Here is a 23862-nt window from a genome sequence, read left to right as displayed (position 1 = left end):
GATGTAGCGACAAACTGTGTTAACTGACAATGGTTTTCCGAAGTGTTCCTGAGCCCACATGGTAATACCCTTTACATAATGATGTCGGTTTTTAATGCACTGCTGCCTGAGGGATAGAAGGTCACAGGCATTCAATGTTGTTTTTCAGCCTTGCTGCTTACGTGCATAGATTTCTCCAGATTCTCTGAATCTTTTCAGGATTATGGACTGTAGATGATGAATCCCTAAATTCCTTGCAATTGTACGTTGGGAAATGTTGTTCTTAAACTTTTGGACTATTTGTTCATGCAGTTGTTCACAAAGTGGTGAACCTCACCCCATCCTTGCTTGTATATAATTATATATAACCAATCATGACCAATCAACCTGTTCACCTGTGAAATGTTCCGAACAGGTGGTTTTTGAGCATTCCTCAACTTTCCCAGTCTTTTGTTGCCCCTGTCCCAGCTTTTTTTAGAACGTGTTGTAGGCATCAAATTCAAAATGAGCGAATATATATCAGTTAGAACATTAGTAGTGTATTCAATTGAATATAGGTTGGAAAGGATTTGCAAAATCATTGTTTTCTGTTTTTATTTACGTGTTACACAATGTCCCAACTTCATTGGAATTGGGGTTTGTACTTAAAACCTCTTTTAGCCCATTTTTTAGCAAATGTCTTGTATTCTTTGCTGTAGCCTCTAGATGTTTATAAACATCAATATAAGAAATAGAAAATAATGTATTTAAAAAAATACCTTGTCAGTTTATGGGATTGCTTCAATTATGTAGCAGTAACTGATGTGCTGAGACCCAGATTTGTACTAGTACACTGTAACTTTGCTATTCAGTTGTTGTTAGGGAACACAGATGTTCATTCAACTTATTTATTCATCAGCTTTAAAGTAAACATTGTTGACTGACTGGTGCTCACATGTTTCTAGGTCAGGTTCTAGGTGTTTCTAGGTAAATCTGTCCATATAGAGACTCATAAACACACACAAATATTCATGTTGAAACAGAAGATAAATGTTAAGAAAAGTGTATTGAAGAAAAGACATCAGTAATAATGTTAAGCATTTTTAGAAACAAAAATCTATAGATAACAAGACAAATGAATATGCCGATGACGAATACTTATTAATATACAAGATTGACCTTTTGATGGTACAATGACTGACAATAAATATTTTACTTCAAGTAGTTAAGAAAAGTGAAGTCTGTGTGTGTATTGAATGTATGCTCACTATCCACATAATGCAGCAGGCATCTGATGCTCTGACCTTAAATCAATCAATCAATCAGACTTTATTTGTATAGCACTTGTAACACAAAGTGCTTCACAGAATCCACACAAAGCGATCAGTTTTTTTATGTCAGTCAGAGTGAGCGCTCCTTCTAATATCTAGTGTCGGCAAACAATGTTGTTAGCGTAATTTAAGCTATTATATTGGGTTGCCTCTCAGCGAAATGCTCTGAGTGAATTTATGTTGGGCTTTTATTTAAAGGGTAAAACGGAGGAAGTAAAGCTGTAGCATTATGCGCTACCATTGTCAATATCGGAGTTGTCTTGCCGAACCCAGTTCAATAAAGTGTAACCTTACTTTATTGATACTCAATACCTGGGGGGAGGGGGATTTGACTGACAAAATTCTGAGTAGGGTACAGTCTTAATACATTTTATACGACCCATTTCAACAAATTGCAAACACACACCAACAAATCACTGGGCCATTCAAAATCTCTGAAGAGACACACGTTTCCAAGTATTGCTTTCAGCTGTGACTTTTACTATATCATCTGGGTCATCTGCCTAAAGAAAAGACATTATAGAAGGATTTGCCATATGTGCCCACTGCCCACGTTTTTAACCCCAAGCTTAGAAAAAGGATAAAAAAGAGAGAGAGAGATGAATAGATACATGGATAAACAAATGCAGTGTGCTTTAAAAGGAAACTTCTTTGATCTCTTACAGCCTTCCTCTCCTCAATGTAGGCATTCTGACTTTTTCACTCTGCACTTTGAGCTGAAATTCTGAATCTTGCAGAAATGCTAATTTCACCTTGCAGCTAGAATATTAGCAACATAATTTCCCAAATGCAATAAGTACATTTTGTAAACATTTCTGAAGTTCATTATTTAATATAATAAAGACATATATATATATACATATATATAGGCAAAGACATAGGCTTCAAACTGCATTGTTTCAACGTTATTTTACTTAATTACTTATTGTTAATAACTTTTAATAATAATTATGTTTTTAACCAGGATATTGTCTCACTGACATTACAAATTAATTTTACAGGAATGTCCTTGCCAAACCATCAGCAGCATATAGAACATACAACATATAAGTTGCAAACCATATATTCAGACTTAAAATATAGAAATATATTAAAAATATATTACATTTTTTAATTGCTGAGGATTATTTGCTATTGCCTCCTTTGTAGAAAATACAGTTAAGATCAATCTCTGTTATCATTGTGTTTGCAGTAGTACTTTTAAGATAATACATAATTACACAATAACATGCGACACCTTTACAGAGCATGTTTAACTGTTGGCATGCATTGCACACTTGAAATAAATAAATCAGTGAGTTGAGAAAAGAAACACTTAGAGCATTCCTTTTGTGATGTTATTATGTCTGTGAATATGATTAGATTTTTTTTTTCATTCGAGCAAGCATGGCATTTTACAGTTCATTACCATTGTTTAAATCCACTAGGACCTACAGTATTTTAGTTTTGAAAGGGTTGTGTAATTTGTCAGATGGCTGCACTGTGAAACCATTCAACAGAACTACACTTGGTTACATAAAACCATCTTTTATACATATTTACAAAGCCTGGTTTGTTCTTTGGATATGCAAAGCAACTGCCCTGACTTGCTAATAGCAAAGCCCTTTTCCACTATATTAAATATGGATTGCCCTGGTTGTCTTTTCTTACACAAAAAAAAACGTATTCTCTCTTTTCCTCTTCTTCTTTTTTTTCTGTTGTCCTCAGGATGAGAAAAACCAAGTGCTGATGACCAATGCTTGGCTGCAGCTGGTGAGTCAAAGTTTGAGAAGGGCACGTTATCAATTTCATGTGTTTTATTTTTGGTTTATTACACAATTATCTCTTCTATTGACACTGACTGTTTCTGAAATTACTAGCACCACTACATTAAGTGCTTGTTAATGATATCAAATTTTAACCATGCACATCCAGATTTGCAATTTTTTTCCTGGATAATTTCTTTGTACTTACTCACAGTCTAAAATAAATATTAATAATCTAATATTGCCTGTATATCCAGTTAGTATTAGTGTTAGCTCCTCCATCTAGTATTTTTAAGCTATTTGCAATTATTTTCAGAGCTCACAGTTTAACAGAACACTCATCCTCAATACTGGATCTCAGCCAACAGCTGCTGACCGTGTGTGAAATAGAGACAGTGGTTTTGTGTGTCCGTGTTCAATGCTGGCATCAGCATACTCAAGAAAACATCACTTCAGGCAGATTGTCAAGCAGAAAGTGAAAAAAGAAGAGGAGGAGGATTAAGTGCCAGTCAACTTGATAGTTAATGGATTTAATGCCAACAGGCAAAAATTTCCACAAACATTTTCAAAGCCTCGGGCCAAACTATTCTGTGCAACAGTTTCAAGTAGGACACAGTTTGCTTGGTGCCTACTGTTTAATAAAGTAAAAATCCTGACTAGATCCTAGACGGGGTGGCCCAAAATAAATAACACATTCTCATGAAGTAGAGAGAAGAACCGTCTCTAGCTCATTATCCCATAGTGTTGCCATTTTATAACTTAATAATGTAGATAGTAGGCTGTAAATGGTGATAGACTGTTACATTGTTTAAGCCATCAGGTGTGCCTGCATGGTTAGAAACATGCTTACAGGAATAACATTTGTGTTCCATTCCTTGATAACTTCAGAATTGCTATTTAATTTTGAAAACCGTAGTACTGCAAGAATCGTTTTACCCCTCCATTTTCATTCCCCCCAAGATACAGCCCTTCTTATTTCTCTTAAATGTGCCATTAACTTGTAAAAGTTCAATTAGATTACTTCAACTAGCCATTGCACATTACTACATGCAATGAGGGTTATTGCAACTATTTAAAATTTATTTTAAGATCATCTTAAAGTTTAGTGAAATTTATTGAAATTCTCTCTCTCTCTCTCTCTCTCTCTCTCTCTCTCTCTCTCTCTCTCTTTTTCTGTTTACAGTACTGGACAGACATCTACCTTAGCTGGAATCCAGAAAACTACCCCGGTGTCCAGAACTTACGATTCCCTTCAGACCAGATCTGGACCCCTGACATCCTCCTTTACAACAGGTCATAGCTGCTTTGTCCTGCTCATAACCACCTTTCTTAAAGCAGCAATTTTTGTTATAATTAGTTTTATTGTGAGTTTAACAACTGTACTGTTAGTTCACTGAGTGAATAGTGAACTTACAGTAAATACATTACTTAACTAAAAAATGACTCCAAATGAATGATATAGTTGCTCAGTCATGCCTGAATGTAGATATATGCTGCTTGTTAACATGTTTGTCATATCAACTTGAAATGTGATATGTCAAGGCTGTGTTTACAACTTGTTTCCGCTGCACACAGGTGGCCAAAAAGAGTTGTGACCTTTTCATTTACTTGTTAAACGTTTATATATATTTTTTTGTTTAATTTCATTTTTGCTGTTGTTGTTGTTGTCAAACTTGATAAAATAGGTGTTGTAATCCACCATTATCAGTCCAGCAGATAAACACACCTGGCATATTTTCTTACTATTTTTATTATTGGTTGTCAGTGATTAAAATATCACTCTAATCCTTAATGCACCTCTATTTTACTGATTGTGTTTTTAATCCCCAAAAACCAAAGCAGTGTCAGGGTAACTTTAAGCCAATGTGATAAGATCACACCAAACCAAACACAAAACCCAGTGACACAGTTAGCAGGAGGAGATGGGTCGCTTTAAAAACTTTGAAAACTGCATTTAATTGACTATGACTTTCCCACTGATGGGAATTTGTTCCAAAAGCTTTTTTTTAGAAAAGAAAAGGTGTATTAAATAGGGATGTCAGCATTAACGCGTTAATCGCGATGCGATTAAGGGCCGAGCATAACACGTTCATTAATCGCCTGCCGCCATTTATTAATTTATTTTACACTTCACTCAGCTTCGCGTCGTGCCTAACAACGCCCCTTAGCTGTTCTAAAATCACTAGAATCTAGCTAGGCTACTATTTTGACCCTTTGCTGCACCTTTACTTATCATCAACCTGCCATACTTCCTCGTAACACATCCTGCTGCTGTAGGCTGCAGGCATGATGGAGAAAGACAGCAGCAACACAATTCTAAATGGCGCTTTTTATTTTCCAAAACTCCCGGACAGCTCAGTAGACAAGTCGAAAGCCATATGCACATTGCGTAAGCCGAATTAAAATATCACGAAGCACGTCAAGCTTGAGCTACCACCTACGAGCTAAGCATAGTAGTACAGTTAACGTGACTCAGGTTGATGCTAGCAGGCTCAGGCAAAGCAGTATTTTGGAGAGTGCTACTTGCCGACCTGTGGATGAAACCAAATCCCAAAAAATGACTACCGCTCTTGCAAAATGGGTGGCAACTAACTGCAGACCTGTCAGCATCGTAGAAGACTCGGGTCTTAAAGACATACTACGGTTGGCATGTTCTGAATTGTGCAGTAATGACAGATTCACAAATTTTTCTTTTGTTTACAGTAAATAAATAATGAACAAATACAAATCTTTAAGTCAAGTTTATAAAGCAACTTTCTTTGCATTCATTTGATTCCTAATCAAGATACACTGGTAATAATTGCTTTCCATTGTTAATATGTACTTAAAAACTCTTCTGAAATGCAAAATAATAGAATGTTAATCATGTGATATAACATGCGATTAATCGCGATTAACTATAGAAATTCAGCGATTAATCACGATTAAGAAAAACAGCCCTAGTATTAAAAGAACAGCCATTTTGACAATTAATTTGCTTTATTGAAATTAATTGAAATAGAATTAAAAAGTGATGTTACACTCCTCCAATCATCAATCATTGACAGAATATCAACAGTCTCAATTCAAACTGCCGTTCAGTCTTCTTGCAGTGGCTGACAAAGGCTGTCAATCTCCTTGATGATTTAATTTGGACTTGCTTGTTAATAATAAAGAAACTAGTGTCATGAAGGCATAAAGAGCTATTGATGTCAACATGCTGCAAGTCATTTCTCATTACATTAAAACAGAAATGTCTGTTTTTTGAAAGAATTAACAAGACATACTGGTTCAGGCCCTTATTTAAATAACTGAGCTTGGCTCATTGCATTTTTTGATTCAGGTCAGGCTGTATCCACTGTTGTTCATGCTTCTTTGCAAGGCTTCTCAAGACAATTTGAAATGTAGGCCAGTTGTTTTTCTCCAGAACAACTAATTGCATTGCGTTTGCATGCTTGAGTGAGAAACGGATGATCGGGTCTGAGACCCGTGAGGGGGAAGAAATACGAAGAGGATTCAGTCACAAACAGAGAGACAATGACACAGATACAATGAGTTGAGAAGCTTGTAAAACAGAAGATTTGATTTATTTGAACAGATAAAGTGAGGTCAAGAGAGACAGACAGCTTTGCAGTTGATGTTGATCACCCATGTTACTGAGTTAATGGAGAAAATGACCATATTTCCCCCCAATACACACACTCAAACACACACACACACACACACACACACACACACACACACACACACACACACACACACACACACATCACATCACAGGGAATACGAGGACAAAACAAAGGTTTGCGGGTATTAACCCAAATTTTAAAAGCTCAGTTTTCAGACCTGCCAGGATTACCCATCCTAATCTCCCTTTCTCTCTGCCTTTTACCCTCTGCCTCCACTCCTCCCTCTCTACCTCCATCACACATCCCGTCTTACCATCTTTTCTCTCATCTCATTCAAATTGTGTCTTCTTCTGTCTCTCTTTCATAACTCACTGTCTCACTATAATTCATTCTATTCAATCAACTCTTTCTCTCCATTTTTCCGTTCCCTGCCTTCACTGACTCCTCTTTATAAATCATCCCAGCTACCTGTCTCTGTCTGTCAAGGTGTCAGCATTTTACTCTCCCCCTTTTCTCAGTCTACCTGTTTGTGGCTTGCTAGTTTGTCGGCTGCTTTCTCTTGTGCTGTGTTTGCACAGTAAATATCTGTGCACACTAGTTGCAAACAGACGCACACTCTTGTCATAACACACATCATTACACCGTGGGCCATAAGTGCGCAACCATAAACACACTAGTCTTACTGTGTTGAATAGCAGATGCATGCAGGCTTATTAGCATGCAGCTCAGCAAGAGCTCACCATCAATCCATTTGTTCATTTTTATTGTTTTACAGTTTTTCTCAATTGCTAAAACAAAATTTTTGAAAATTGCTCCATTTTCTGAAAACATTTGTAGTATCTGAAGAGCCTATAAGGTTAAAGTTTGTATAAAGCTCAAATGTGCTGAGACATACGAGTAAGTTTAATGATTTTCCTCTCAGTGGAGTGATGTGTTGAAGAGGATGTTTTATGTGATTCTGTGATTGGGGGCTGAGTGGGATCAATGATTTTATGTGTAGTGTTGGAGCCCCCCAAAAAGACTCTGACCTCAAAGGGACTCAGACCTTTACTTGCCAACTCACATCTATTTACTTTAACTAACATGTTACCTAAACGTACCCCTTATAAGCCATGTTCTTGCTGCAGCAAGACAGAGTGCATATTGGCTTTGTACTCTCCAGGTTCTGCAGGATCCGTCATGATGCTGAAATCCTTGATGTAATAAACCTTTTTATAATCAAGAACAGTGTCAACGAAGTTCCTTTTCCACACATCGGCAACGCAGTGCTACAACTTAATTTACCACACATTAAACACAAAACCTCGTCTTCAAGCACTATTTACAAAACCTCTGACTCCTCTTGCAAAATGAAACTTTCGCCTCAAAACAGTTTTACCTGTGTTCAAAATCAAACACTGCTCTCAAATCATAAACAAAGTGATCAAAATTATATACACTATCAAGCAGTCAGTAAACAATACACCAAAAAATAGAAAACACATTATTCAAAACATATAGTTCTCAGGGAGAAGTACATTTTTAATCTCAAAACAAATTTCATATTTTTCCGTCATTGTCTTTAGATGAACGAAAACATGTTTTATCATAGTAGCTCTAAAATTGATCAGAAATTACTACTCTGCTTTGCTCTTTGCAATTTTTGTTGTTCTTCCTCCTCCTTGCACCCCTATTTTTACAGTACTGTACCCTGCATCGCACAAACTTGTCCTTTGTCTCTGTGATACTGTAATTCTTGTAATTCTTTGTTGATATAAACCTGCAACCAGTCAAAATCTATTGAGCAGTCAGTACTGTTACAGTAACAAATGTAAAGCACAATGCTCAGGGCCATACGATTTGTTCATTGTACAGTATACAGCCTACAATGCACTGTACTACAGTATACAATACTAAAAGAGACAAAAATCAAAGGAGTAAACATGTGATCAGTGTGCGTCTTTTTGTCTTTGGGCTGGGTCAGGCCAGAGCACTTTGTCGACATCCCAAGCAATATTGTCCCTCCTGAGGCAACGGGGGAAGAAGCCTCTTGTGTGCCGTATCCAGCCCTGACACCTCGCATACGCACTCATCCTTGTCCTCTCACATTGTTTCTTCTATCCATTCTCAGACGTTCTCCTTCCCAACTTCAACAACCTGTTTGCTCTCTGAACTGGCTTATATTGGTTGTGTCACATCATTTGAAACAAGTGAAATCAATTTTGAGTGGTTGTGTTCAATCAATGACATGTGTTCTCTATTTGTATTTGATTGTTGCCACTTGTGTTTACCAGTATGGATGACATGTGCATTAGAGTGCAGAATGTGTTTTGAGAATGAGAACGTGTTTAGAGTTTTGCTGAAAAGTCTAAGTGAGATCTGCAAATTGTGTTTTACAATGTGAAATGGTTTAAGGTATTGACAACAGACTGCACAATTAGCTAAATGAGTTCAGGCAACTGAGAACTTTGTTCAGCCAATGGGTTTTAGTGTTTTAGCAATTGAGAAAAACTGTAATATGAAGTTAATGATGTTTGGGAGTGTCGAGGTCAGATGCCATCTCAATATGTAATGTGTTCAAGAAAGAAAAAAATCCGGTATTGTCTGTAATGAGTCACTTAGCTCATATTATCCCAGTGTGGAATCTCTCATATTTCTCTCAAATTGCTTGAGAGATATGCATATTTTAAGATCAATTGTGCTTACACTGTTTCACGCATGGATAATCTGTGAGACATGGATTTACCACCCTGCCCATATCCATGCATACTGCCTGGGCAAAATATTTTGTTGTTTACCATATTTGTAAAGATTTTGTTCTGTGATTGACAGCTGGCATCTTCCATGGCTCAGACTGATATTAGTACTGCTTAAACATATATTTTTTTAAGCTCATGAAAATGGAACCTTCCGATAAACAATTCAAGATATTGGTCTATTTGATATAGAGAAGTTAAATATTTTATTATTCATAAGAATGACAAGAGGACAAATGCACGTGGCCTCCACTGAGACAGAGATACATGTTTACGATGAAGCTCCTCCACTGTAAACTGTATGATGGCTCCGGCTCGTCTGCTGTGTGTGTGTGTGTGTGTGTGTGTGTGTGTGTGTGTGTGTGTGTGTGCGTGCGTGCGTGCGTGCGTGCGTACGTGCGTGCGTGCGTGCGTGCGTGCGTGCGTGCGTGTGTGGTGTGTGTCTGAGTGATGATAGTGTTTGGAAAAAGAATATCCAGATATAAAACAGCTATGTAAGCCATTGACCTCCTCTCTCATTAGAGGGATAAGTCAATGGTCTCACTTGACTGGAAATCGATGAGGCACATGAAGGACGTCCAACTCAGGTCAAACACAGACAGAATCCTAATTGTACCTGCAGGGACGGTAGATGTACAACCAGGCATTGCGACAGGCCATGAAGATGAAAGGGAAATTAATTGAATAAAGGGATAGTCGAAGGGTTTTTTGGTTTTCTTTTAGATGGGTGGATGGTTGAATAAATGGATAGATAGATGGATTTGTTGACATTTCTGTGATTAATTAAATAGAAAAATACTCTGGAAATAAAATACAATATGCAATGTTTTTAGGTGCGTGTTTTTAAAGTGCATTTTCGTCTGGAACAAGGTTTGTAAAGACCCTACAAATAAGATCTGAAAGTAAAAATACTTTTCTGTGAATTTTTGAATGAGGTCAAACCTTAAATTTTAAATAAAATCAGTTATAACACCCTGAATTGGAAACATACTAGTGAGCTGATATCAGCATGATTAGCAAGAGCCTGCACTATTTGTATGTTTGTGTGCACAAATATGTACTAAAGTACATATTGGGGTTATCGTGTATAAGTATGTACTTATATGTATAAGTGTCAGTACCGTCCTATGGAATTTATTCTTTCTTGACAAAGTGAGCATCCAGAAGCCAAAGAGACAATGGAATGCCTGATGACACACTGAAATTCTGCTAATCAACAATAATGAAGCTCCCATGATACACACGTGATACATAAGTGAATATGTAAGTATAATCAATAATAATCATGTTCACTTGTAATTAGTAACATAACATTATTTTACATGCTGGAGTTTTCAAAGCTAATAGTGTTCTGTAGTATTCCTTGTTGCTCTTTCATGCTGTGCAACCTGATGGCAGGCATCAACAAAACACATGCAAGTTAAATATTGACTTTAAGGGTACATAATATTGGTATATTACATATTATTTGGGTCTGGCATTGAGACCTCTCCTTAAAGATCAGTGCATTATTTATTCCATCCGGCACTGATCTCTTTCTGCCTCAGAATAATGCTTTGCTTTATGGCTTCCTCTTTTTTGTTTTGTGTGTATGTGTGTGTGTGTGTGTGTGTGTGTGTGTGTGTGTGTGTGTGTGTGTGTGTGTGTGTGTGTGTGTGTGTGTGTGTGCGTGTGTGTGTGTGTGTGCGTGTGTGTGTGTGTGCGTGTGTGGGTGTGTGTGTGTGTGTGTGTGTGTGTGTGCGCGAGTTAGTGAGAAGAAAGCTTTGGTGACTCATGTCCCATGGTGCAGGAACCTGTCACTGCCACCATTATCATTGTCAGTCAGTCTCTGTTTCCACCTTGCCCAACTCTCACATGTCCACAGTACTCTTTCTCTGGTGTGGTCCCGTTCTCCCAGGGCTATCACTTGTCCAGTTGTATGCATAGTTCAGGTTTAAAATGAGTCATGAGGTCAATGACTGATTTAGATGAAACAATTGTTTTCAGGACATTTTCTGAAGCAAGCTACAATAAAGTAGATATATATTTTGAAACAGTACATGAAACAAGCTCAATTTTTTTTTTAGATAACTTTAAATATCTTAATTTGTCTCTCTTTTCCTGCACATATACAACTTGTACTGTATGTACTCTCCAATACACACATACAGTCCAGGTCATGCTCTGCTGTAATGTATTTAAGAGCTGATTGCAAGAAAGTGCACACCTCCAGATGAAGTAAGGCCAAATTTTTAATAATTCATCACATAGCTCCACCTTGGCCAACCCACACATCCCTCCCCCAGCACCCGGAGCCACAGCTGATAGCAACCTGCACACAGAAGAGAAATAAATTACCACACATAAGCCCTTGAAAAAAGATAAATCACTCAATCTTGAGCAAAGGCGGTGACAAATAAAACGGGTCCATCTACAAATTCTTTTAAGATGCTTGCCACGTTCTTTTGTCGGGGTTGAATGAGACTCCAGGATGTTTCAGACACACTGGCGTTATCTCTCTCGCAGGGGATTGTATTGTGTTAGTGTGTGTGTATGTGTGTGTTGATTTGTGTGTGCATGTATAGGTGTATTGTGTGTGCCTTTATGCCATATATGTATATAGAGTTCAGTGTTTGGGTTTTAGTTCTAAGTTGGTGTGGATTGTAAAGTGAAAAGGACTGTCAGCTGTTCAATGGGCTTTTGTTTTTTGAATGGCCTACGATGACAAATGCAGGACTTTACTGATAGGTGTGTGTATGTGTGTGTGTGTGTGTGTGTGTGTGTGTGTGTGTGTGTGTGTGTGTGTGCGTGTGCGTGCGTGAGTGCGTGCATGCGTGTGCGCCCCTGCGCGTTTGCGTGCATGTGTGTGTTATGGACATTTCATGGAATGATATACTCTAATATTTTTCATTCTTTCCAACTACCTTCAAATGACAGCTAGCCTAACAGAAAGGGGTAGTGCCCTTTTTGTCCCAATTTGTTCGCTACAATATCCGTTGTTTCCTTTTTTCTTCATGCAGTGTTTGTGTAGGGTTGGCATTTTTATTCTACTGCCATTTGCTACTGCCTAAGGCTGTCCGTTCAAATGTTAAGACACTTATAGCAATAATATGAACGAGTAAATGGATTAAATGCTACTGACTGGTTGCCTCCTTGTTTTCAATTTCATGTGATATTCACTATGTTCAAAGGGATTCTTTCTTGTAGTACTCTTTGGAACTAAAATGTGTTTACACATTTTTCAAAATCCAAAACCGTTTAGTTCAGAGTAATGAAATAGGTGGAGATTTTATAAATGCTCTTGTTCCCTAAATGATTTTGTATATGACTATCCTGTGGAGGTTTTCAATTACCTCCATGCAGACTGACAACAAGTGAGAAAAAACTGTCTTCTGTGTGAACAACTGAGAGTAAATATAAAACCCACTGTCTGATGATGAAAATAGATAAAGAGAAATTGGTTATGCAACTGTAAATGGGGGCATGTAAATCCAGATGACTAAGGCATTCAATTAAATAGCATTAGTTTATCTGTTAGAGATAAAAGGATAATCCAAAACAAATATAGCACAATGAAAAATTGTATTCTCTATACTTTGCTTTCATAGTTTTTCTGGTCTAAACTGATCTTTTATTCTCTTCAGCTGCATGCATAATAAAAAGTAGCAATGAAGAGGAGAGGAGATAACTCCTTCCAGCTAGTTTCTACAGTGGAGAATCAATTTGTAGGAACAGGATTTTGGCCATATACTGTATAAGGAAACAAAACAAGACACTGTCTGAGTTCAGACTTTGCCTCTGGCACTTTATTCAAGAGTTCACACTCTCGCCGACACCAGATGAGCTACTCTTTAATTCTTAATTAGAGTTCAACTGGAGTGCCAGAGCTAAAAGTGGGTCTAAACTAAGGTGTCTAGGCATTTTCTTGGTAGTTGGTAGAGAACCGAAACAGAGCCAAAAGAGAGTGAATGTTAGACTTACATTCATTAGGTGGCCAGAAACACGACTCAAAATGAATGAAAACGTTGCTCCGTAACTGCTAGATGTGTAAATAAGCAACCGTTGACTAACTAGTTAGCCATATTAACTTGAAAGGTGATGTTTGTAGGTGATATAATGTTATGTTCAATAAAAATAAAAAAATGCAATAAAAAGATTTCAGCAAAATAGAGCTTTAGCTCACAGCAAGATGATGAAATGTTTCGAAGGTGCACATACACGTTACTCTCTTTTATTCTCTCCCCAGTGCGGACGAGCGGTTTGATGCCACCTTCCACACCAACGTACTGGTGAATGCGTCAGGTTACTGCCAGTACATCCCCCCTGGGATCTTGAAGAGCACCTGCTACATTGACGTGCGTTGGTTCCCCTTTGACGTCCAAAAGTGCGACTTGAAGTTTGGCTCCTGGACGCACAACGGCTGGCTGCTGGACCTCCAGATGCTGGATGTTGACACATCCACCTATATACCCAACGGGGAGTGGGACCTTGTGGGTAAGAGAGATGCACTGTTTTCGCTGTATTTGAGAATCCAGTGTAATTGTATAATACAATAAGTATATTTTAACATAAAACTTTTCTCTAGTTGTCGCCTAAGATTTCTCCATCTAAATCCTGAGTTGAGATGAAAACAAACTTTAAACGTTAGTTCAGGTGGTATAAAAAATATGGCTGCTGTATTCAGCCTATGCAATAAAAAGTGGGATACTCCCTCACTAGATTACTTGAGTCAATATTTTCCATGATGTTAATAATTGAAAAAATATTCAAACATAACTGACGAGGACAATGCTTTACAGGCTATAGAGTAAAATACCTATGGATCCATAAATGACCTCTCTTCATTTGTGCTCCCTCCTTATTACACCGGGATCAGGCCACGCAAACTTCCTTTCGTTTGTCTTTTTATATAAAATATTTCTTGATGGGACATCATTTGGATGGTTGTAGCTGGATGAACTGGAAAGGGAAGAATTTTTGGAAGACTTCCCAAGTGGGGTGTTTCCAGCTGGGACGGAGCTGCAGCAGATCCCTGTGCCCCCTGGGTGATGGTTAGCTGGAAATGGGTGTCAGACAGCAGCAGATGGCATGCAAGAGGAATGTTTGACACATTGGCAGGTGTGTAGCCAGGCCATGTGTGAGAGCAGCACACCACATCCCCAGAGTTGTAGTTCAAGGGGAGATACTTCAGCTGTCAAAAATTAAAACCGTTTTAGCTTTTTTTCTTCTTCTTTTTTTGGATGCTGAACATTTTTACTAACAATACAATGATAAAATAAAGGCAGAGCAAAGTTCAAAGCTTGGTCTGAGTAATACATCCCATGAAATATTTAGACTCTTTATTTCTTCTATCTGGTTTTCTCGTTTACACACATTATAGAAGCTATTTAAATCTTGAATGACTTTATTAGTCCACACAATTCTACCTGACCTGTATGCCCTGTGCCCCGCTCTTAGGTGTGCCAGCCAAGCGCAATGAGCTGTACTATGAGTGCTGTAAGGAGCCCTACCCTGATGTGACATTCACGGTCACCATGCGCCGCAGGACGCTTTACTATGGCCTCAATTTGCTCATCCCATGTGTGCTGATCTCTGGCTTGGCCCTGCTGGTCTTCCTGCTACCAGCAGACTCTGGAGAAAAGATTTCTCTGGGTGAACACACATATTCACATGAAATGACTTTGCTTTGCAAAACATTTATAAAACGTGTTATTGATCTGAAGAAGAAAGATGGAAAGAAGGTGAAGATGTTTGTACAGTTTTTAAGTACAGGGCATTTTGTAAATAGAAAACTCCACCAAGAGCAATATACAAATTTTAGTTTGAAGGTGTTCAAGCTAATACAAATATAGTCAGAACTGTACACCAATACATAAACATATTAAAGCACACTCACAAATTAGTTCATGCATATTTGTCTTCATGAATCATATAGCAAGCCATGAATACATGCATGACAAATCTCCATGGAATAATTCAATTTGAAAATAAGAGGCTTGCCACTAAATGCATTTTGGAATTCTGTCAGTGCCAGTGAGTTTTGATAAATAGTCATCTGTGAATGAGCAGTCAACAGTTACAAAGTCAAAGTGTTTAAGGGAACACGCCGACTTATTGGGACTTTAGCTTATTCACCGTATCCCCCAGAGTTAGATAAGTCCATACCCTTCTCATCTCCGTGCGTGTTGTAACTCTGTCTGGCGCACCCACCACTAGCCTAGCTTAGCACAGATCCTGGAGGTAACTGGCTCCAACTAGCCTACTGCTCCCAATAAGTGACAAAATAACGCCAACATTTTCCTATTTACATGTTGTGATTTGTATAGTAACAGTGTGTACAAATAACAAGGTCACATGAGACACAGCCATCTTCTAACCGTATACAAACTGGGAACTATATTCTCAGAAGGCGAAGCACTGCTACTTGGGCGGAGTGATGAGCGCAACACCTGAAAAGCACCGTTGTTACTCTCTGCTCCTCACCACGGGTCTTACCCTCCAGGATCTGTGCTAAGCTAGGTAGATGAGAAGGGTATGTATGGGCTTATCTAACTCTGGGGGATACAGTGAATATGCTAAAATACCAATAAGTCGGCGTGTTCCTTTAAGGGATTTCTGGAGCTGTAACCTACCTTGGACACGTCAGAGAAGCCAGCATCTGATAAATAGTTATAGTCATTGGAACATAACTGATTACATACATAAGTAATTACAGGAATGATTTCATACACTAGTGACTCTGATCACATCATTATGTATATACTCATGTTCTCCCTCTCTCTCTCTCTCTCTCTCTCTCTCTCCCTGTGTGTGTCTCTCTCGATCTCTGTCTCAAGGCATCACTGTGCTCCTTTCGTTAACTGTCTTCATGCTTCTGGTAGCAGAAATCATGCCTGCCACGTCGGACTCTGTTCCTCTCATTGGTGGGTTGTGTGTGTGTTTGTGTGTGTGTTTGTGTGTGTGTGTGTGTGTGTGTGTGTGTGTGTGTGTGTGTGTGTGTGTGTCTGCTGTGTGTGTGTGTGTGTGTGTCTGTTTGTGTGTGTAACATGTTTAAGTGTGCATGAATCACCGGATAGAATGTTTTTCCAGACAGACATTCATTTTTTTAACAGATGCAATATATCTCACCAGAGCTATCCTTGATATGTGTTTACCCTGTGAAAAAACTTCACTAAACAGAGTGGAAAAGGCTCTATAAAAAACATTCAAACTAAAGAGACTGTAATATCGATTTAGTACATCAACCTACAAACATTACTGTCCAGTCTACAGTAACAACTTGACTGTGCCTCTGACAATTTCCTGCACTTTCAGTAAACACCAGTAATATAAAACATGCATCGCTTATTGAGTGTTTTAAATGGAGGAATATATATATATATATATATATATATATATACCCACTACCAGTCAAAAGTTTGGGGTCACTTAGAAATTTCCATTCCACTCCATTACAGACAGACTACCAGCTGAGATCAGTTGCATTGTTTTTTTAATCAGGGCAGCAGTTTTCAGATTACATTATGTGTTTACATAATTGCAAAAGGGTTCTCCAATGTTGTAGACAGAAGTGGCTGAAGAAACGCTTGAAATCCATGCTTTTTGTCGTCATACCCAAATTAAAAGTGGTACAGCTCCCATATACTTAGACACTCTGGGGTGTGCCTGATATCATTGGAAAGGTAACACTCTCAAATGTTTGTTAGAAGTGTCAGGGTGATTCTAGGCCTTACTGACACAGAGTTACAGAGGCTAGAATGGAGTTTTTTATTTCCATCCAAGTCATACATATGTAAAATGATTAGAATACACTGCTGTAAACACATCTGGTAAGATGTAGACAACACAATGCCATAGCCACATGTCTCAGCTTACTACAGAAAGAATCCAGAAGACAAAAGACTCAAAAATGGATTTTATATGAATTTTTTTCTACAGATATGTCTGTGTGTTTTTTTTATTTCCATTTGAAAAGTGCAAAGAAAAAAGCCAAAAAACTACAAAATACAACACTTCTCAAATACACAAACACACCCACATCAATCACCTTTTCAATGATATCAGGCACACCCCAGAGTGTCTAAGTATATGGGAGCTGTACCACTTTTAATTTGGGTATGACGACAAAAAGCATGGATTTCAAGCGTTTCTTCAGCCACTTCTGTCTACAACAGTCGAGAACCCTTTTGCAATTATGTAAGCACATAATGTAATCTGAAAACTGCTGCCCTGTTTAAAAAAACAATACAACTGATCTCAGCTGGTATTCATTCTGGAATGGAGTGGAATGGACATTTCTAAGTGACCCCAAACTTTTGACCGGTAGTGTATATTGAAAATGCTGTCCTGAAAAAAAATCATAAATAAAAACCCATCTTGGTGTCTGGCTGGGCTTTGGTTTGAGCAGCCTGAGGGCATCTATACATCATTCACAGCGCTCCTGGATGGTGTGTGTGGAGAAAATTGTAAATAGTCTGGGTTGTATTCTCTACAGTTGGAACAATGCGTCCATAGCAATGATAATGCTGTAGCCTACTTAGCGTTATAATTCACATTAAAGGTGCTGTAGGTAGGATTGCGAAAATCCAGGACTTAGCCAAAACATTTGAACATCGACAACTTCTCAGTCCCTCCCCCCTTTCTGCTGAAGCCCAAAATGGTCTCCTAAGCCCCTCCCCCTACAAGGGAGAATGAATGCGTGTGCATTAGCAGTGGTTGACATGCAGTTAGACACCCCCCCTGGCCCTGATTGGTGCATCTGAACAGGGAGCTGTGGATTTCTGCAAATCACACTACAGGCTGTAGGTGGTGCCAGAGGAGCCAGATTATTTTTTAGATTACCTGCTTCATGTAGTTCTACTCAAACATAGGGTCAGTTTCAGCAAATATGACAGAAAGTTAGTTTTATAGTCTTACCTACTGCACCTTTAAACTGAACATTTCTGTTGATAGTGAAGTGAGACAAGGTGAATCTTTGGGAATATTTATGTTGACATTTCTGTCCTCATTCATCTTGTTTCCTTCTTGCCCAGGCACTGCAGTCAACACACCTGGAAACCCAATGTTAGCATGTAACTGTTGTCTCTACGGCTGAAGTTACTGCGTAGTGATCATAGACTGTATATAAAGATGTAGCGATCACCAGATCTACTGCAGTTGCCTGGATTGGAGAACAGGATCTTGCTCCACTTTTTGCTACAGCTTATAAATTAGCAGGACTTCTTTCTGCGGATTGATGGTTGTCCTCCAGACTGATCAGAACTGCATCCATGGTTAACCAATCAGAATCAAGTATTCAACCAAGCTGTGTAATAATAGACAATATCATATGCCCATTTACAATTTCTTGTTTCTTCCAGACATTGAAATGAAATTAATTACAAACTATTTTTTTTTAATAAAAAAGAATACATATAAAGTATGAGTTTCAAAATCAAGGCGCAGCTTAAACATGATGATATGTATCGATATTTTCACTTTGCATCGATGATATTGGATGGTTGATCATTGAATCAATGTATTGTTACAACTGTAGTGTCATACCAGTCTCACTTGGGCAAAATGAAATATATTGTACATATCAACTGTTCATTATATGAGTGTATTGATGTGAGTCGTGTTTGCTCATGCTGAACATGGTCACCACTACATCAATGTGATGATAACTACCCTTGCTGAGAAAAGCTTGATAAATGCGTAGTCAATAGAGTGATTTATCTGTGTTTTTTATTTCCCTCAACCTCAACACAAGGCCAACTGGGACACTTTTAGCAGCATTGTTAAAATGACTCATGTTCCTTTACAACACAATGTCTGAGTGTGGATATGAGTTATTGTAGCTGCTTGACCTTGACTACATGAAGCAACTGTTCAACACTGCTGCCAGTATTAGGCCATATATCTTTTATCATCAGCCCTTAATCACCAGATAAGCATAGCGTGTTCATTTAATTTTTGCTCATTTAGTTAGACCTGTCTTATCTTTTTCAAGACTATTTGGCTCAGTTGATTTTAATTTTGTTCAGCTTTCATTTTTAATTTAGCTAGTTCAGCCATGATCAACAATGAGGTTCCTGACTGAAGGTCTCACAGTTATGTTTTGAATTACTGTACAGCATATCTGTAGGCAGTCTTCTTCTGACTCTTCTTCCATAAAGAAAACCAAAGTGATTAGTGGTTGACCATAAAGCAGTCATGACACGTATGCCCTTAGATGGCTCTCTCTCTCTCTCTCTCTCTCTCTCTCTCTCTCTCTCTCTCTCTCTCTCTCTCTCTCTCCCTCTCTCTCTCTACTGTTTTTGGTTTGTTTACCCCCATTCTCTGTTTGGTCACATTTTTTGCACATATTTTATTTCCCCCGTTTTAGTGCATCTTTTTTCTTGGCAATATAACTGCTTGCACAAATTGATCAGACTTGCTTTCCTTTCACAGTGTGAAATCAACCTATTTTTCTTAATGTTTCACCTGTTCGTGTGCATTAAATGTGACCATGGGGTAGGCATGACCTTATCTCTGAGCAAAACAAAGTATGTTGATGTTTTTTGTGTACTCGGCAGCCCAGTACTTTGCCAGCACCATGATGATAGTGGGAATGTCTGTGGTGGTGACAGTTATAGTCCTGCAGTTTCACCATCATGACCCTCAGGGAGGCAAGATGCCCAAGTGGGTGAGTGACTACAAATGATTTAATCAGATAATCATTTCTGTTGTCATTGATAACATTTAGCACAAATGTCAATGTTTGTTTAAGTGTATGTGTGTGTGTGTGTGTGTGTGTGTGTGTGTGTGTGTGTGTGTGTGTGTGTGTGTGTGTGTGTGTTTGTGTGCGCACGCCACTGACGCTCCCTCTCTCCCCTCAGGTTCGTGTGGTTCTGCTGAACTGGTGTGCATGGTTTCTCCGTATGAAACAACCTGGCGATGAGCGCAAGCGGCCTGTTTACAGCTACCGTCACACCTCCCATCACCACACCAGCACCAGCTCTCTAGAGATGGGCACTGTACCAAGCCTCACTATGCCCCTCTCACAGACATCCTGCCCACCTTGCCCCACAGGCACCACCAACGGTTCCATGAGCCACTACTTCGGCAATTACCACCCCATAGAGAGCCCACACTGCCCACCTTCTAGCGACTCCGGGATAGCACTAGGAGGACGTGCCCATGGCTCCCTCAGTGATGAGGCTGAGCCCCCTGGAGGAGTTGGCAGTGGTGTCGGAGGCCTTGGGATGGGAGTTGGACCTGGTATGGGAGTCAGCATTCCCCCACCAGAGATCCAGTGCATCTTGGATGAGGTGTCGTACATAGCACAGCGGTTCCGTGACCAAGACAAGGCTGAGGCCATCTGCAGCGAGTGGAAGTTTGCAGCGGCGGTGGTGGACCGGCTGTGCCTGGTGGCCTTCTCTCTCTTCTCCATCATTTGTACCTTCACCATCCTTATGTCAGCACCCAACTTCATAGAGGCCGTCTCCAAGGACTTCACATAGCTGTTTGCAGCAGCAGCAGGAGAGAGAGAAGGAAAACAGCAGAATATTAGGGTTAAAGAAGAGATTAAGAGAGAAAGTGGATGGGGGAAGGAAACAATGAAGGGTGGAGTATGTGGTTCTCAACCTACAGTCTGGGCACCCCATTGGAAAGGAGCTGGGCCACACAGTGTTTCATGAGAAAATTTAACTCAAGAAACTCAAGAATCTAAATGGAGCCTTGCAGCTCTGCTAAGCTGCTGAATCGAGCCAATCAGGAAACAGAATATTCATGATTGATAAATAAGTAATAACAAAGACAAATCATTATGTGACATTAGCACATTCCAAATTAAGAATAGAAACATACATTCATTGTCATACTCTGTCCTAATGTCGGAGACAAACTGTTCATATCTAGAATAGCAAAATAGGTTGGGCATGCAGACTAAACGGCAAACCTGGGGAGACTAGAGGCAAAAGGTTTATCATGGGGCAGTAGAGGAGTACACTGTGTAGATTTTCTTTTTTACATTAAGTAAGATATCAGTAAGGTGAAGATAATGTGGCAGCTAATTGTCTTCACCCTGAAAACAGTGTAAATATCAGTGTTTTATCTGCACTATTCATTTAGAAAGCTGCTTAATTTACTGCACAATGACTCATACAGCACCACAGTCCACCTCACTGCTTTTTCTCTAGTTCATTTTACTCATCGCAAATATTTTTGTCCTGTATGTACAAATCCACACACACACACACACACACACACACACACACGCACATGCACACACACACACACACACACACACACACACACACACACACACACACACACACACACACACACACACACAATGTACAAATATCACCTCAGTTTGGGTTCATGCCAACTGTTCACCTTCTTAACTCTTAGTAAGGAAATTAGGGTTTTTCTGATGATGTACCATCCCCGTAATGATATTAGTTAGTTAGTTAATAAAATGAGATGTTCACTGTAAATTTAATTGTTTTGGCTTTCACTTCGATCATTTGCTTTTAGGAATGCTTATTTAGCATCACTTTTCACTTTGTCTTGCCTGTTTTAGCCAATATAATCTGTAACATATTAAGAACAGTTTCAGACAATGAATGAAACAGTGTATGAAACAATGAAACATACAGTATATTGTTTCAAAAAGCACTGTGTCGGCTAGTATGTACTGGTGTTGACCAGTTACACAAAATGCACAGGCGTCTTTCTAAAGTGCAGTCAAATACTGTATGCTGAACTGTAAGTGCATCTATTAACCAAGTGGTCTGTCACTACACGTAAAAGCCATTGCTTTAATTGTAGGAAACAGGTCATGTAAAAGTTGTCTAACTGCTGTAAATGAAATACCCATATTTATGTACCTTGTTGGACTTCACTGTACATATGTGGTCACTGAAGATGAAGAGCGAAGTGACTTTTGAACCTCTGACACCACAGACAATGGCTAGACAGCAAGAAGAAAACTTCACAACCCCATCCGCCACCATATCACTGGAGAATATACTGTAGATTTATAAAAGGCCCTACTGTCAGTAAGTTTTGTCTGTGTTTTGTAGAGGGATCCGATTGACTGATTCACACAGCGTTGTTAACGTGTTTAGTGCCACCTCCCAGCCACCTCTTTGTCGTAGCTACAGTCATTGATCTCTTTATCTCTTTTTCTGTCATTCCAAGTGTGGGTTTTTGGCTCTCTGTGTTAATAAAAGTCTATTTATTCTCTGTATACCAGGCTCTGGATAGATCTGTGTAGATATAAAGTGGAGGGAGGGGAAAGCTTGGTTCAGAAACCAATGGTTTGTTGATAGTCATCTGGAACATTTGCCATTAAAAGTAGACTAAGCCTTATACATTCACTGTGGTAAATAAATTGAAATGTGTTGTGGCCTTCATAGAGTTATCCCAAACACAAATAATAGCTGAGGCCTCTCATTAAATTGCTCTCTGTACAGTTTCTTGGTTAAACAAATCAATCTCAGACTTTTGCTTAACTTACTGGGCAAAACATCAGCTTATAGCTTCAAGTCTACAAACTCCATCCACAAGTTACAAGTACAATCAGAGTGCGTTCTGCTTTACTTCAAGCTGGCAAATTGCAAGAGAACAGATTGGCCAGATGTCTCAAAGTGTCAAATGACAATGCAAAAAAAGAAAAAATCCTTTAACTGATTGTAAAACAGTTGCAATTATGGTGCCATATTTAAAGATGAGCACATCCACAAACACAATGTCACCATTAGCGTCTTCAGTGATAATTAAGAAGACTAATGAGCCATTACAGTGAAGTGTCTTGTGTTTCTGTCACAGACGGCTCTAAATCTCCAGCTTTCATAACTGTGATACATTAATTTTGCCACCATGTTAATGGGACAGAATGTGCTTATTTTGATAGGAGGGGGAAAAAAACCCTATTGGACAAGTTAAACAGTCAAAGAACCTGGTCAGGACAAGACAAATATAATGTGAAAAATCCCTTTATTTCAGTAAAGCTCTGGTGGGGTATTTTTTCCTTCTGTGGTCAAGGAAATATTCTCTGATTTCTTTTCTGTGTGGCCAATAAAGGCTGCCTCTCAACTTCCAATTGTTTGATGTTTTGTGGATGAACTCCAATGAATAAGGCAGAACCCACATTTCAGGCAGAATTGTTGGCGGTTGGCATTCCTTTGAAAGATATGTTTTATTTTGCAGTAATAAGTCTGCTCAATGACTATCAAAATGTATCAAATTAAGGCAGGAATCTATTTTCAAATGATTTCGTCATTGTGCAATATGTCCATCTTCTGAACTCAAAATGTTACTTAAAACTACTAATTAAATAATAACAAAATTAAACTTTACTCTCTGAGGGTTCACAGGCAAAAAGGAAAGCAAACATCAGATAAACAATTAGACTGAGCAAAAAAGGCAACTTTACTTGTGGAATTTATCAAGAAAATACTAAATAAACATCATAGTTAACAGGCTGAGACTAAACGATACCAGTCAGTGCTCTTCTGTGTTGTATGTTTGTGTAGGA

The 23862-nt window shown here is 38.7% G+C and overlaps 1 protein-coding gene across 1 annotated transcript in view; it reads left to right on the top strand.

Annotated features, from left to right (window-relative positions):
- LOC144524350 (neuronal acetylcholine receptor subunit alpha-7-like) overlaps positions 1 to 21840 on the top strand; it is a 37141-nt gene extending 15301 nt beyond the window's left edge. Inside the window, exons 3-9 of the mRNA XM_078260532.1 lie at positions 2997 to 3041; positions 4218 to 4327; positions 13603 to 13850; positions 14814 to 15008; positions 16193 to 16279; positions 19913 to 20022; positions 20216 to 21840. Of these exons, the coding sequence (XP_078116658.1) occupies positions 2997 to 3041; positions 4218 to 4327; positions 13603 to 13850; positions 14814 to 15008; positions 16193 to 16279; positions 19913 to 20022; positions 20216 to 20839 (1419 nt within the window). The 3' untranslated portion in view covers positions 20840 to 21840. The remainder of the gene's footprint in view (positions 1 to 2996; positions 3042 to 4217; positions 4328 to 13602; positions 13851 to 14813; positions 15009 to 16192; positions 16280 to 19912; positions 20023 to 20215) is intronic.
- Positions 21841 to 23862: the final 2022 nt, after the last annotated feature.

Source organism: Sander vitreus, chromosome 10 (genome assembly GCF_031162955.1).
Source record: "Sander vitreus isolate 19-12246 chromosome 10, sanVit1, whole genome shotgun sequence".
NCBI classification, from domain to species: domain Eukaryota; kingdom Metazoa; phylum Chordata; class Actinopteri; order Perciformes; family Percidae; genus Sander; species Sander vitreus.
Note: the sequence above shows the minus strand (reverse complement) of the source record. Positions and strands in the feature narration are given on the sequence as shown.